Source organism: Pogoniulus pusillus, chromosome 14, assembly GCF_015220805.1.
Source record: "Pogoniulus pusillus isolate bPogPus1 chromosome 14, bPogPus1.pri, whole genome shotgun sequence".
NCBI classification, from domain to species: Eukaryota; Metazoa; Chordata; class Aves; order Piciformes; family Lybiidae; genus Pogoniulus; species Pogoniulus pusillus.
Genome location: NC_087277.1, coordinates 24,328,676 through 24,345,804, shown reverse-complemented (window position 1 = coordinate 24,345,804; position 17,129 = coordinate 24,328,676). Strand labels below are relative to the sequence as shown.

The 17,129-nt window shown below is 42.2% G+C and overlaps 1 protein-coding gene across 5 annotated transcripts in view; it reads right to left on the bottom strand.

The window, feature by feature from the left end:
* Positions 1-17,129, bottom strand: part of ZNF704 (zinc finger protein 704) — a 92,346-nt gene that overhangs the window by 65,574 nt on the left and 9,643 nt on the right. For all 5 annotated transcript variants that reach the window (XM_064154608.1, XM_064154604.1, XM_064154606.1 and 2 more), the window contains exon 2: positions 9,520-9,767. In XM_064154608.1, the coding sequence (XP_064010678.1) occupies positions 9,520-9,767 (248 nt within the window). The remainder of the gene's footprint in view (positions 1-9,519; positions 9,768-17,129) is intronic.

Sequence of the window (17,129 nt, the reverse complement as noted above, 5' to 3'; positions counted from 1 at the left end):
AGAATGTTTAGATTTTGCAGCATTTAACTAGAATTCCAGCTGTGACCAAAGCTGTGACGTGTGTCATCTATGCAACCACACACATGGCAGCCCATTCTTGCACATTTCACAGGCACACAAGCTGTAAAGCATGTACCCATTGGCTTTTTTTCTGTTTCTCAGCACAGATGGCATTTCAAGAGGAATTTGTTTTGTGCCACAGCTAACAGAAACCACAAAGAAATTACTCTTATTAAATATGGCCGGCTGTTGAAGAGTGTTTTGAAATTACACTCCATTTTTTAAGGGAACTGAAGAGCTGAGAACAAGCCCTGCATTGACATCACCAGCTAACAGATAAACAGCCATGCTGGCTGAAAGCAGCTCTTTAAGAGCCAGTGCCTAACGGTTGCTGCAGATCAGGACACATTCTTCCTCTGTGCCACATCAGAGGAGGTCATTGAAGTTTGCTTGGTAATGAGATGCTGTCCTGGCAGCTCTCTCATGACACTGATACAAGTACTTAGCCTTTTGCCTTGGCTACCAGTGGAAGATGATTTTAAAAGATGCAGACATACCTCTCTAGATGAATCAAGTATCTCTCAGCAGCTCTTTGAACACAGGATTTTCTAGAGAAATGGGAAACTCATTTCTATGTGCATATGGGAAACTTATTTCTACGTGCATATACACCTATGCATGTATATTTATATATATAGAAGCACAAGAAAGTCTTCTCTGGAAAAAAATAATTACCTAATACAGACCCTAAAGTGTAGTAATGCTACACTGTACTACTGCTAACTGCACAACCAGTTTCATTCCACGGGAACATCACTGCAAGTCTGTAGTTAAAAACAGTACCAGTGGACAAAAATCCAGATGGCTAAAGTCACCAGCTGGTGTTAGAAGTTTCCTTCTCCTGATATTAATACTACTGCAGATATGTGAGGACAGAGTGAAAGCTGAACATTTTGGAAACCCAGAAAAACGAACTAAGAGATTTGTGTGATGAGCTGTAGAGTTAAATAATGGTTGGACTCAATCATCTTAAAGGTCCTTTCCAAGCAAAGCAATTCTATGATTAGTTGCTATGAAAAGTCTCACCAAAAAGGCATTTATTTATTCATGAAAAGTAAGCTTCATCCATATCCTTGTCAGGCCCATCACTCTTCAATCACACCCTGCTCTCAGGATCAAGTACAGGCTAAAAGATCACAACCACCTAATGGCAGTTGTCATTATATCAAATTGTGTGAAAATCACCATCAAATGCAAAACACTGTGAGTAAAGAACAGGGGGGGAAAATGATTCATGAGGTTAATATTACCTCTGCTTTGAGTACTGCTGGGAAAAAAAAAGACTACCTCAGAAATAACTCATGCAAAAAAACCACACATTAAGAAGAATACTGTGTTGGCAAAATGCTGCTAGATAGACCAGCCAGTTACTTAAGACTGGTGGTGAAAGAGTAAGTTGTGTCATGTAACTGGGTCCTCTACAAGCTGCCACTGCACACTGGCTGGGGGGGGGATGTCAGTAATGCATCGAAGTAGAAGGCATCTTGAAACCTGCTGATGTGCACACAGTACAACATGAAGGAAAATAATGACAGATTATGCACACTTCCAGAGTAAGTGTTTCTATAGCAGGGTTGTTTTAACACCTGATTTAACAAATGACCCTGCCCACCACAGTGCTGTGGCTCTCTGGCAGTGAGGACTTTGGAATGCTAATACCAGAGTCTATACGACCCAGGTGGGAAATCCAATCTCATGTATAGCAAGCTTCTGCTCCACAGCACTCTTGCGACCTGATCCACCTTACCACCTGGATGTGAGCTTCCAACACTCTGCAAGCTGTCATCAACTCTGTCATGTCTCCCAGCACCATGAGAAGCTGGATCAGCTATCATGACAACAGGCACTGTGCATACTCAGGCAAGTCATCTGGAAGATGATTTCCATTGAAGGAGTAAGGAGACTTCTGGAGTACAGGTTTGACTCTGCCATATCTACTTGCAGTTTTTCATTTGCATTGAACCTACCCTTTTAAAAGAAGTATCTGCTGCACTGCTTTTGCATACTGCAGGCAGATCAACAGTACTGAGAGCTGAAGCACAAAGAATGAAACAAAATGTACTTTGAGAAAGCAGCATCAAGAATGGATGGAGTTTTACTTCAGAATGTGTTAGTGGACCTTCCTCTGATTGCTCTTTGGCTAAGCCTCTTTTCCTGTTAACAGTGAAATGCTAGCAGGCACCACACCTTTCTGCAGCAGACCATTACAAGCAGTTCACTACTAATATTAAACATAAGCTCTAATGAGTGCTTGGGTGAAATCCAATCAAGCTGCACACATATTTAGCTAGAGAAGTCTAGGGAAACAAAGCAACAATTTACTACTTCAGCATTTAGCTGCTGGGGATATTTGGAGAAGCTGCTTTTAACCACAGGCTATTGCCAGTTCCCAGTATTTACAGAAGCCCTGAAATATGGCAATGACTCTGGCAGTAATTCTCATTACAGTAAACCAAATTCTTTTCATATCCCCCTAACTACCATGGATGCATAGGAAACAAAACAAGAAAGAGGAGTACTGAACTAGAACAGGATGGCAGAAAAAAGGGGAGAAAACTTCACACCTCAGAGAAGTGTGTTTGGATGAGAGGTAAAAATACAGACCTCAGACACCTGCAGAGCTAAAGTCAGTATATCTGAAGCACAGTCTGGTTTCTTGGCCTTTTTTTTTTAATCCAATTTGACTGAAAAACCTCAGAAGCCAACAAATACTTGATGCCTTCTGAAGTTGCCCCATCAATCTTCTGTGCCAAAACTGAGAGGCATACAGGAAAGGATCTTCCCCAAGGAGAAATGAGAAACCTTCTAAAACAGATGGAGAAGAATAACAGAAGACAATCTTTGAATAAACACCACCTCCAGATAAAGAGAAAAGCACAACTGGATTGTCAGGTTCTTCCCTCTGCAAGTAGACTGGGAAGTCCTCCTGGTGAGGATATCCTAGTTAATAAGCACATAGTGCTTCTGATCTTGAAGTCAGTGTCCTGGAGAGTTTGGGCTGTGAAAATATGCAGATGTTCCCACTGAAATGCATGGTGCATCATCAGTCTGCCCAGCAGTCCTCAGGGATCCTACATTACTGGAGATAGCAGGCAAGAAACTCATTGTGGGATGAAAATGCAGCACCTGCCTGTCCTGGAAGGCTAAAAGGCCTACTAAATGTCCTGGCTTGCCCCACCCTTCTGCTGACTGGGGAAGCAAGGACAGGAGGAAAACAAAGGCTTAGGCCATTAAGTCCTCTCCCCAAGTGATATAGAGATACCCACAGGTATTTACGTACTTGTTGGTGTTTTGCCCAAGTAAGTAAGGGTGAGCAAGGCCTGGTTTCATCTAGTATGGTCAGTTTTGCAAATGCCATTTTGATAGGTGAATCTCTGTGGCCAGAGGAGCCAGTGCGCTCAGGCAGGTAACATAAACTGAGCTAAGCTGCAAGCAGGTGTGCTGCTTCTGCTTCACTGCTCTGCCTTAGTGCATGCTGCCTCTGCCTCACTGCTCTTGGACAATGTGTTGTGCTCTGCCTTGAGCTTCAGACCAGCTCAGTCCTGACGCTTTGGGCTTGAACTACCTGGAAACTTAAGTGCCTCAATTTTCCCAGAAGGCATTTGAGTGCCTCATGACATGGCAAGAAGTGCCACCAACATGGTGTTCTCTGCACATCTGCAAGAGATTCTGTCTGCACCTCTGCAAACCTCCATGCCAAGAGGAACCAGGATCAGGTCAGAGACCATCTGCTTCTTGCCCAGCACCCTGGGAAGATCTAGAAGCTTCTCAACAGTCGAGCAGTTCCAACACTGCCATAAAAGAGCCAGGGACTATCTTGAAAGTCCTACTCCACTGCAGTGAGAAGAACAGACTTTTCCTAGGGCTCCAGGCTGCCTTTTATTTGTAAATGAGACAAAGCCATTAGTAGCTAAACTTTTCCAATTTTCTGACTCTCCTAAATGAATGAATTGCCCATAAGCATCCTTGTAAAGATTTTCCCAACCAAATTAGAACCCAAATTTAACTAATTTGTATATAGTTATGGGTGAGACTGTCCAGAAATAAAAATAACTACAGATTTCATAATTCATGTCTCATTAATTGACTCAACTAAATCACTGCCCATACTGTTTCGGTATAGACAGAAAACACATCCACAATTCATTTTACCCCAGCTTCCTGCAGCTCTTTTAGGACCTTGGGGGGAGGAAGAATTCCTAGAGATGCTTCATTTACCTTATTTAAATTATTTCATATATTCTTACACTAAATGAAAAACTAATTAGTAGATAAAGTATAGGTGCATTAATAAAACAAAACTTTGCAGTAATTGAGCAGCTTTTTGATATCCAAGAGAAACAGAAGACAGCAAAATTCAATATATTATTTTCATAGCACACGTCACTGTTTAATTGCAGTGAACCAGAAAAGCACAGGAACCAGGAGGTTTTATTGCACAATAGCTATTTTCATACTACAGCAAGTGCTTAAGCAGCTGAGGTTTAGCTTTGGCTTGCCCTCCAAGAGCACAAACAATGTAGAAAACGTTAGGTCATTAGAAAGTTTGTACTCCCTTCTTTCATTCCCCCCCCCAAAAGAAGGTAGGGCATAGGTGGACTAGGGAAAAGCATAATGATGTGGCAAGAGGGTAACACAAATTTTGTATTATTTTGAGGTCATCTAGTGAAAGGTTTTAAAAAAGCCAATCTATTCAAGCATTCCCACCTATCAGGAGGGCAGGAGAGATACCTGCCAGGTTCCTTCTTTAATTCTCCTTTCAGATGTTTTCTAGGATGCCAGAAAGGACATCGCTTCTGACACTAGGTGCATTAAAGTTTTCAAGGCTTTGGACCTTTAACCCCATCACCAACTCCAGTCTCATACTTTACTCAAAAAAAGAAACTTCATCCCATTACCCACCCTTCCATCCCCATTCTCTGAGAGGCAGATGGTATTCCCTATGTGCCTGACTTGCACTGGGTCACTCCACTGTGACTCACCCTCACAACCACAGTCTCAGCAGCCCAGGCTCTTTATCCTCTTTATTGTTGACTTGCTTTATGGTAAGGGACTGATGAAAACACAACTGAGCAAGAAGTCCCTGTTAGCTTTCATATTGCTGCCGACTGAGGACATCATCTTTGATTACATCTGACCTCTGCAGATGTAGCTGTCAGAAACACTGGTAGACCTGCGCTTGCTTCTGTCCACAGGACAGGGTGATAAATCTCTCAGTGACACCACTCTGTTATTAGAGAAATGACCTTTCATCCTTGGGATCTGGGCTGAGTTTGATCACTCATATTTGAACTGGAGGTCAATTTAAAGCATATTTTCCTCTGTTATACAGACAACATCTCAAATCTCAGAGATGACTGCAGTTTATAGTTGAGTGGTCAGCACCAAAACTTTAGAGGGAAAATGAGGAATTCAAATTTCCTTTTATATTAAATAATTCATCTACTCAAGCTGACCAGTTTCATTTCTGCTCATCAGAGTTTCAGAAGAAAGCAAGCTATTGAACTCAATTTTTGTTCAAAATTAAGCAAATGAAGAGCAAATGAAGATGTCTGAAGAGGAAAAGACTTAATGTCTTTAATCTCTCATTTCAGCCTTGCATTCCAAAACATAAAAATCAGTAAGGAAATGTCACCATTTCCTCCTATCTTAATCCAAAAGACACTTCCAGTACAGCACACAGCATAAAGAGAAGGGTCTGCAGTAGTACTGCAAGATGGAATAGAAAATACAGAGTCACTTTGGTGGGAGAAAATCTTTAAGTTCAAGTCCAACCATTACCTAACAATGAACCTCAAAAATGAACTTTAACATTTAATTTCAATGTTAAAATTGCCTTTCCTGCAATACAGTGTTTATTTCAGGTCTACTACATTCAACTCAACACTATCACTTTAAAGAGCTTCCTTATGAAGCACCTTGAATAAGACAGGGCTCTAATGCTTCAGACACCTCCCATGTACACCAGTTCAGGTCCTCACTCCAAGAACCTCACCCCACACCCTCTACACACCAGGCAAATGTATAACTGTGGGAAAATAACATTTACCCGGAGCAGGGAAGGTGTGGGTTCAGTTTCTTTCCTTGTTGTGTCCTTCATAAAGAAGGGGGAGATCTAAAATTCATTAAAGAACTTCTGACATGTCCCTGATTTCCTTCAGTTTTCCATTTTCCTGTATGTGCAAGCGAGACGGCTATCAGCCCATCCCTGCTCTGCAGTTCCACCTACTGTTAACTCCAGTGCACCCGAGTACTAACCACCCAAAACACCACAGGTCTAAGATGCTAGCATCTGTAAGCAGTGACAAAAGCCTGGCAGCTGAATGCCTCAGAAACAACAATCATTTTGCTGCTGTCTCTCGAGCTGTTAGTTATCTTGGGTACAGCACCACACGAAGATTTTAATTCTTACTCACTGAAATCCATAAAAAAGGCAAGGTGGCTTTGCTTTATTTTGAGGCCAAAGTGAAGTGAACTCATTCATGTCACCAGCTCTTTTGCAGACACTTTGTGTGACACTGTTAACAGGGATTCTGCAGTATAACAAACTTCTGTCTCAAAACCCACTGCATGTTGTGTTGGTTTAATGGAATGCTACAAAGTTGAACGTTATCCTTCCCCTTAGCATTTGATGCAAAGTGGGTAACCTTCCCAGCTCCACTAAGGTTCTAAACCAAAATAACTAGCAAGCTTCATTCCCACAGCATTTTTCTACTCCAAAACAATAGCTGAAAGGTTTTTTCAAGAATTTGTAAGCAGCAATAAGGAACTGAAGATCACATGAAACTCCCTATTTCTCCCATGCTTTCTTAAATGTCTGGTTAATTCAACATGACCTCTCACAACTGGATATGACAATCTGTGAAGGCAGTAGTCAAGCTGCAAAGGTGGATGTATGTTCTCATCAGAAAGGACAGCTGACTCAACAAGTCCTGCCAGGAGGAGAACAGAGAAAGAATTCACCTCTGGAGAAAACACAACTTGACCAGTACAGTCCTAGACAGAAGACTGGAAGGGGCTTATAAAAGAAGCAGAAGAACATCAAATTCCTGTACTTTCACTTTTCAGGGGATATGACTTCAGAGATCACACTGTGCTGAAGAGGAAGACAGACTGGGCACTCCCCTCATTACACCAACAAATACTTAGTAAGAGCTCCTCCAAAGGCTTTGGCTCTCTTCCTGTCCTGTGTGGACAAATGGCCCAATAAATTGCCTCAGATTAAAAGAGAAACTAAAGGATTTCCTCAAAACTGTACCCAAAGTGACCAAGATGTTTATCTCACTATCAAATTTAGACTGTAGGTTTTCTACTTCATTCTCTAACTGCAGCAGCTCAGCCTGTCTGTCTGAAAACACCATAAATGATCATACTATCTGTTTGCAACAAAATGCAGTAACAACAATTTTGGAAGACACCTTTTCAAATGAACATATTTCCTATCACCTTACAGTGACAGAAAAGGGAAGCTCAACTCTTTCTTCAGATGAATTACATGCATGAAGCCACAAAAGGCACTTTAATCCTGTACCTTGACTGCCTGAAGTGAAAGATGGAAATGCTAACATATGGTTTGAGCAGGAGGTTGGACTAGGTGACTTCCTGAGGTCTATGCTGACCTGAATTTTCTGATGATTCTATTTGATTTGAGACACATAAGCATGAGTGAGAAGGGCACTCAGCCATTACAATGTTGGTTACTGGTGAATATCTCAAGTAAGCATCTTAACCTTTTCAAGCTTTTAATGCAAAGCTTTTTACTAGATACACAAAATCCTGTCAGAACTCCCAGGAACTTTGCAGTTTTCACAAGTATCATCCTAGGGAACCAGAGGAAAATGATGGCCATCCTGTTCTGGACCATGTGCCAGGATCTGCTGGTTTATGCTGGGTTTTAAAGAACAAGCAAAATACCCTGTTTGACTACGTATTTTTAAAGTGGCATTATAAACTCAGAAGGACTTTGACTGAACATTATGTGCACATGGATGTATCTGGCAGGTTATGGAGAAAAATAATCTTTGTGGACAGACTGATGCCAACACCAATTCACAAACAACAACAAAAAGCAAAAGCATGTGCCACCTTGCAATGCAGAATACCCAATCTGTTGCCATTTTTTCCATCACTGACACAAGGGAGTCTGTTTAGCAACACTGGATACAAATATTCAGCATTTCCTACAGGAGTTACTCCCTTTCTCTCACAAAACACTGAAGTCCTTCCCCAAAATCTGAAGGCTCTAGACTATTTTCAAGCCCCTTCTCCTTAAATCTCAAATTCTTAGTTTCTCTATTATTTCACTCAAATATCAAAAAGGAAATAAAAAGACACATAAACCTTGAATTTCCTTCTGTGATACACATCAAGTCTCAGATTAAAGGACAGCTATTTTTCTCAAGTGAATTCCCTAGGAATAGTTCATAATTATAAGTGTAACTGCCCAGATGCAAATGCTGAAGGCACAAACATTGCTGTGCCTTCACAACAGAACCTCAAGGAACAACAAATTAGAAGCACCACCAAAATCTCCACGTTCCCACTTTGTACAAAGTTGATTTCCCTGCACTGGCCTTTTCTCACTCCTTTTTTACTGCTAATTAATTTCAAAGGCCACATTATGACCCAGCTGTACAATGATGCAGGGATACAACAGAACATAATATACTACCTCCTCTCTGTGTAGCAGCCTAAGTCACTGTACACTCCCAGGAGTGTAAAGTGGCTGCAGGTATGACAGTAAAAAAACCCACCTAAATTCTTAAAACATTGCTTGCAGGTTAAGTGATTCTGTGTCTAATTTAGCTAGAGAAGTCTAGGGAAACAAAGCAACAATTTACTACTTCAGCATTTAGCTGCTGGGGATATTTGGAGAAGCTGCTTTTAACCACGGGCTATTGCCAGTTCCCAGTATTTACAGAAGCCCTGAAATATGGCAATGACTCTGGCAGTAATTCTCATTACAGCAGACCCAACTCTTTTCATATCCCCCTAACTACCATGGATGCATAGGAAGCAAAACAAGAAACAGGAGTGCTGAACTAGAACAGGATGGCAGAAAAAAGGGGAGAAAACTTCACACCTCAGAGAAGTGTGTTTGGATGAGAGGTAAAAATACAAAGCTCAGATACCTGCAGAGCTACAGTCAGTAAATCTGAAGCACAGTGTCACACAGAGTGAAGCTGCATCACGTCCTCAAGTACCTTAGCCACACCACTTTAGAAAAGCCAAATCAATCCTAAGTCCCACACTGTAGGTGGTCTCAGTTTGGGCTATTAATGTTTTCCATTTTCAGTCTTTCAAACAGAGTTGTGACTGACTTTGGACTGATTTGGCACAGGCACTAGTCCTATCAGGTCATGGTACTGCTCCCGAATATCCCATTTAAATCAACAGGGAGGGGAAAAACCAGGCAGCTTACAACAAAATACAAGAGAAAAAAACCCCAACTTTCCTCACCTTGCTGGAGGCACATCAATATTTGAAGAAACAACCTTGCGCTTCTGTTCCAGAAGGCAAACAGAACGAGTGTTTTCCTTTTCATACTCATGAGCTCTGTTTGGTTTTTTGGTCTCTGCTGTTTTTAAGTCTTCCTCCTTTGTGGCAAACAGGAGAAACTGTTGGTCTGGCAGTTTTTGACTGATGTCACTTTTCACATCCTCCTGTTGAAATGCAGAGAAGGTCATTTCACGCTTGATGCTGGCTGCCTGTAAAATTAAAAGCAATTATTAATTTTTCATCTAATTCTCCTAAAATGTAAGGGGGAGGGGAGGGGAGAGTGAACCCAAATACCCACAGGCATTTACTTCTAATTAGTTCTTTGAATCAGAGAATACCATTTATTTGCCCTTCTTAAATTCTGAAGCTGCCATTAAATTTCTCAACAGTGTTGAAGACTCTCCAGGAAAATCAGCAATTCCTGTCCATTTGACAAAGCAATCAGTTACCTCTCAATGTTAAATCAAAAGGTATTTGAATAGGGGTCTTAGAAACCACACAACATGTATAGCATATATTTAATGTATGCCTATATGTGTTGCACAACTGTGCAGCAGCTATGCAAAACAAACCCTAGCTGCCCTCTTCTGAAAACACCAGGAAAAGAAAAAGCAGAATTTATCCAGGTAAAAGGCAACCAAGAAATTAAAGTGTTTCTAACAGCCACTTACTAATACTAAAGCATTTTGTATTTACAAAGAGGGTTCACAGTGGGCATAAAAATATTCCACTGTGATCCAACTCAGCTGCTAGAAGGCAAAGGGGAGCAAGTGATGCTGGCACGATCTCCACAAGGAGCCTGACCAGCTCCACCACTGACAGGCAGTGATGAAGAGCATGGACACTCCCATGACCAGCACCAGACTGCCTCTTACGCTGCCAGCACTTCCCAGATCTTCAGGCCTGCTGCTTCCCAAGCAAATAAGTATCTTAACAAACATGCTACCTCTCTGGAATACATGTTGGTGCAAATTACTGCAAGGCTGCAGCAAAGAGCATGGAAAACCAACAGAACCAAACCACTCCACCTTCTCAGCACATAAAACAAAGCCCAGGATTTTAATTTCTCCTCTGAAACACCACTCCCTGCCCAGCTGGGCTTCCTTAGCTCCATGGGAGCAGACCTGTCTCACATGCTGTCGTGAGCCTCTTCTCCTACCATACATCAGTCGAGCTCCTCCAGCTCTGTAATTTCACTACACAAAAAATGTTTTCCTCTGTTTATGGGACTGTTATATTTTATATAGTTTCAGCAGGTATCTTGTGCCATACATTACTATGTTTTATTTACAAACAGTCCCCTCAAAAGGTTGCAGCCTCAGACTACAGCTGTACAATAAAGTCCAAACCAAAAAGAGCAGAATGCTTGCACTGACACCATATAATCTGTTCAATTAAAAGAAACTCAGGTAACAGGTTGGGGTTTATGATTCCATTTGCCATAATTAATACTCAGCCCACATGAGCCTGTGGAGGTGAAGAATGGGAAAAAAAACACAGAGGGAGGTGCTCAGGTTGCAGAGCTGTCAGATCCTCTGGCTAACGGGCCAGAAACAGCAGAAGGCCAACTCCAATGCCTGGACAGAACCTCTTTCTCTCCTTCACTTTTTAACTGATATTTAGAAATGTGGACCTCTTTTTACACTTTCCCTTGAAGGCAACCACAGAAAAATAATGTTTTCTGCTTTAAAAGCAGGTTATCCTAAATGAAAGCCAAGAGGTTCCTTTGGTGGCCATTCCCTGGTAGCTTTCTCCTGCTCCATAAGCAGTTTACCTATTTTAATCCATCCATTTCCCCTGATCTGTCCAGAATGGTACAGGCTCTTCTGCTGCAAACCCAACCATCTACACAAGCAGCCACTGATGAGGGCAGCACCAAGGGCCACAGTCATCCAACTGATCAGGTTCTGGCTTTATAGCAAAACACAGGAATTAGCTACCAGGAGCCCTCTTCTCTTGAGCTTCGCTTCACCATCACTCACAGTTTGGAGATAACACAGATAATTTCCAATGTATCCTTCTGATAAATTAACTGTTCTGTCATGTCTTATCAGGAACTAATTTTTATCCTTCATATTCTTTTAACCCCTTTGAGGCTTGTAGTGGTCTTCTAAGTTTATAACATGTTCCAGCAAAACTTAGTGGAAGTTCTGATGCAAGCAGACACAGCCTGTCTTGCAGACAGCCAGGCATTAACACCAGAATGCCAATTTATTTCAGCCTACTTCAGATACTCCAACCTCCTCTTCTGAAACTCGCTGCTAGGTTGTTCCCTAATGGTTCAGCATCTCTTGTCAAATCGCACCTCTGTATTTGCCACCTTTTTGCCTCCAGTATCAAATGTCTGTAAAAGCTTACACAGCTTTTTCCATACACTTGATTAATCCTCACTGGTGCAAGCCACTTTCTAACAGGCTCATTGTCTTTCTATGTAATTCATTATCTTCACCCTTAAGCCATTAAGCAACCCTCTGCTTGCTTTCAAATGAGTCCTGCACAACCTGGCCTCAGGCAACCAACAATGCTTGGAGGTTCAGTCACTCAAAAAGGAGTTGTAAACTACCTGCAGATTAAAAAAGCTGCCTTTGTTTCTGTCTGCAGTTACCCTCTGCTGTCTTTGACAACTTTGCATCACTGGGCAAGGGAAGTTTTCAATATGCTGCTGCTTGGAAACACCAGAATTAGCTGCATCTCCCCACTGGGGCTCAGCTCTGCCACTGCCACACATTTTTGAGTCTGGTCAATCTGGTCTAGTTGAGGATGTCCCTGCTGACTGCAGGGCGGGGGGGGGTAGGCTAGATAACCTTTGGAGGTCCCTTCCAGCCCAAACCATTGTATGATTTTGTGATCTGGCTTCACCTCTGGAAGCAAGCACTGGCCTTTTACACTCAATCTTGTGTCTTCAAAACTTAAAAGAACAACCATTTTGCCATTGGAATGGTTTGCCCAGGGAGGTGGTGGAGTCACTGTCCCTGGAGGTGTTCAAGAAAAGACTGGATGAGGCACTTAGTGCCATGGTCTAGTTGACTGGACAGTGCTGGGTGCTAGGTTGAACTGGCTGATCTTGGAGGTCTCTTCCAACCTGGGTGATTCTATTCTATTCTATTCCAGTAACTTCTTAAAAGGGTCAGAGTGTGGTCTCCCCTCACTCATTTTGAACTATGCTTCTTCACTGAGCATAGCACATCATGCTATGGTAGCCCAGGGCAAGTGCCACAGCAACTCAGGGACCTTGGTAATCTTCCTGTAATTTCTTGCTTTGGATTCTAAGCAGAAACTTCATTTTAAAAAGGTAAAGTGTTTTGGTTTCTGCTTTGAAGCTGCCAAGACCATAGTATGTGTTTAGGTTGAGGGTTTTACCTGTACGTTAAAGTTCTTGCTTGATTCATTATTACTATTAGCTGAGGAAGTTTGATACTCCACATGAGAGCTAAATGATTATCAGATACTGTTTTCAGCAGTATAATAACATTCCATTTCAAAAGCCATCTTAACTTGCCTATGGAAACCTGTATTTTGGTAGTATCTTGCCACAAGCAAGTGCCAGTCCTGGACCTCCATGAGAGCATGCACTACGATGGAAGCCCTGCCCAAATTACAACCTGCCCAACACCGACAGAGATTTTGAGAAACTCAGGGACTTTTTTATTTCTTCTTTACAGTGAATACTCAGACTGCAATTCTTCAACAGTTTAGGCCTTAACTTATCAACAGTCAGTTTTTGTTAAGCCCAAAGCCACATCTTGATAAGATGCTCAGGTTGCAGTCAAACTTCACTCTTCTCCAATTTCAGCGACAATCCAGCTTGAACTTTGTGTGAGGCAGCAAAAGAGATATTGATCGAGCAGACAGCTCAAGTATTGAACTGCCTAGTCAAAGGATCAGCAAACACCAGAATAAGCAGACCTATCATATTTATATGTAAATTCAGAGAACTGCATTTGAGAGACACTCTATGTCATCTCTTGACTGCCACCTGACTGGCCTTTAAGCATCTTTCCTTGCATCTGCTGCTAAAAAACTGGAGTGAGTTACTTTCAAATGCTTCACTAGCATTTAACAAGCATTACAATGTCTGTGTTTTCAACACAATGGAAAGCATTAAACCCTTGAGAACACTGGTATCATTTACCTCTATGTGACTCACTTGGAGTACTGTGTCTAGCTATAGGGTCTCCATTACAAGAGAGACATGGACCTCCTGGATTAGGTCCAGAGGAGGGCCGCAAAGATGATCAGAGGGCTGGAGTACCTCTCCTATGAAGACAGGCTGAAAGAATTAGGGCTGTTCATCCTCTGGGGGAGAGAAGGTTCTGGGGAGCGCTCACAGCTACATTTCAGTATCTGAATGGGACCTACAGGAAGGCCAGGGAAGGACTGTTTAGAAGGGCTTGTCGAGACAAGAAGAGGGACAGTGGTCAGAAACTGGAGCAGGGTAGATTCAAGATGGACATCAGGAGGAAATTCTTTACAACGACAGTGGTGAAATACTGGAACTTGCTGTCCAGGGATGTGGTTGAGGCCCTGTGCCTGGAGACATTCAAGACCAGACTCAATGTGGCCCTGGACACCTGGATCTAGTTGGAGGTGTTCCTGCTGACTGCAGAGGGGTTGGACAAGACGACCTTTGAGGGTCCCTTCCAACACGACACAATCTGAGACTCAAATGTTTGGGAAAACAAAATATTCTTGCCACTATGACCTATTTTGTGCCATTATGCTCTGTTCACACAGATAAAGAGCTAATAACTGAACTTACCCACAGTGTCACTTCACTCCAAAACCAACAAGATCCCTCCCAAGCTACACTGGCTGCTTTCCAGACTCGGAGAAGGCAAAAGAGGCAGGGAACATGCTAATTAAAAAGCACATATAAAAAAAACCCATACCAACAACAGGCACCCAGCATACTGCTCCAGTTCTGGGTAATCTGCATTGTCAACAGAGAAATTACTTTAACTTCTGAGCTCTACCTGCTAGGTTAGCACTATACAGCTGTTAAAAGAAGATACGGCTCAGGAAAAGGATGTTTTCATTTCTATCTGATTTACTATGTAACTAGTTGGTCTAATTCCATCAAAACCCTCTTTTAATTAAACAGCAATTAAAAAAAACACCAACAGCTATGTGACTACTTAACACCAGCCAAACTGCACTGCTTATTTTTATTCTGACTTTGCCACTGTCTTCTTTTGAATACAGGTAAGCATGCTAAATATTAGGCACTGCCAAGAAGAAAACAAAGGGAAAGAAAACAGAATTCACTGGGTTTTGTTTTGTTTTTTTTTTTTCAGCAAGGTTTTATCAACATTTTTGACCAATTACAAAACAAATGCAGAGTTGTATGAGAGAAGCAAAAGAAGCAATCAGTATATTTTAGCTTCAGGTATTAATTGAAAACGATAATGATATATATGCATTTAACATGACACACATGTAAAAAGTTCAGCCAAGAGAAGAGCTCAGTAACTGCCAGACTCTTTTCAGACCAAATTAGCTAGTCTATGATGTAGGGACAGAGGCAAGCCACTTTCCCAAAGAAGAAGGAAGTTCAGAGCAAAAGACAACAAACAGTAATGAGAAACACTCAAACTTATTATCAAGATAACACCATGCAAGTAATAAATATTTTAAATAAATCCTTGCAGGAAAAAAAATAAAGGGGTTGGTTTATTTATACTACTTTGTACTATTTCCACTTCTAGCTCCCATAACAGAGGTTTGTTGGGTTTTTTAGGTAAAAAGGCTGTGAATTTTGCCAACCCAAAACAGCATCCTCACTGGAAGCAAAGAAGGCATTGAATTTGCATCTCGCCAGAAACCTCTATTCATACTGGAATACAAAGAGATAAGACAGATTCTCATCATGATGCTTGGAAATAATCTGCCTGGAATTTCAATGTATTATTACATTTTCCAGTATATTTTGCATTTAATTATTCACTTTGCCAGCAGTTGCTCATTACACATAAACCATGTCAATCTAATCACTCTAAGCATTTGTAAACTGCTGCTCTCTAACAATACAGAGGAGAATGCATTTTAAGGGCACTCTGAGTGTTCTTTGCAATATACAGCATGCATTAATCTACAGCAATGTATTGCTCATTTTCAGCCAGGCTAGGCCAAAGTCCCTGCCTTCACCATTTGACTGAACACAGAAAACCATCCCTGGAATGTAATTTCTAGATATTCAAATAAAAATCTAAACATTTACTTTGCCTGGGCTCACAATATGGTGTTAGGCAGCAGGAACTGGAGTCAGCAAGAAGTTTCTACCCTTTCATCATGTGTGTGTGTCAGCGCTTATCTGGCTAAATATAACCCACCCACAAAACCCTGCACCCCAGCACCAGACTGAGGTGGTTCTGAGCTATATAGAATGATAGAAACTTTTATTCTCATACCTGAAATTCAGGACCCCACCCAAGGTACCTGCTGAAACCCAATTAAAATGACGGCAAACTTGCAGCATCTGAAGTTCTGCACTGACTGGCACAAGAAGCTTAGATATTATTAAAATCGGGCACAGAGATATCACTAAGGTTACAGGAGGACACAGTGAGGAGCACTGAACACTGGGAATCCATGACCACAGGATCACAGCGTATCAGGGGTTGGAAGGGACCCAAAGAGATCGAGTCCAACCTCCCTGCCAGAGCAGGACAATACTCTCTAACAGAGATCACAGAGGAACACATCTAGACAGGCCTGGAAGGTCTCCAGAGAAGGAGACTCCACAACCTCTCTGGGAGCCTGTTCCAGTGCTCTGTGACCCTCACAGTAAAGTTCCCCCTTGTGTTGAGGCAGAATTTCTTTTGCTGCAACTTACACCCATTGCTCCTTGTCCTATCCCAGGGAGCAGTGAGCAGTGAGCAGAGCCTGTCCCCCCTGCTCCTGGCAGCCTTCAGGTACATTTATCAAATCCCCTCTAAGTTTTTTCTCCAGACTAGAAAGCCCCAGGACTCTCAGCCTCTCCTCATAAGCTATGCCCTCCAGTCCCTTAATCATCCTTGTAGCCCTCTGCTGGACCCTCTCCAGCAGATCTCTGTTCCTCTGTAACTGGGAAGCCCAAAACTGAACACAGTATTCAAGATGAGGTCTCAGCAGGGCAGAGTAGAGGGGGAGGAGAACCTCCCTCGATCTGCTGGACGGACTTCTCCTAATACACCCCAGGATCCCATTAGCCACAATGGCACACTCCTGTGCCATGGTTAACTTGTTATCCACCAGGACCCTCAGGTCCCTCTCCACAGGACTACTTTCCAGCAGATCACCTCCCAGCCTGCACTGGTGCAGTTTACCCTAGATACCATCACCTCTGAGCCATGGACACATATATCTCACAACTAGACTTGGCTGCTTAAGGCCTCATCTAACCTGGCCTTAAGCACCCCCATGAAAGAGGCACCCACAACCTCTCTGGGCAACCTAATCCCACCATCTTCATACTGAAGAATTTCTCCCTAAGATCCAGTCTAAATCTACTCTCCCTCACCTTAAAACCATTCCCGCCTCTCCTATCACTAGATACTCTTAAGACCCTCTCCAGCCTTCCTGTAGGATCAGGT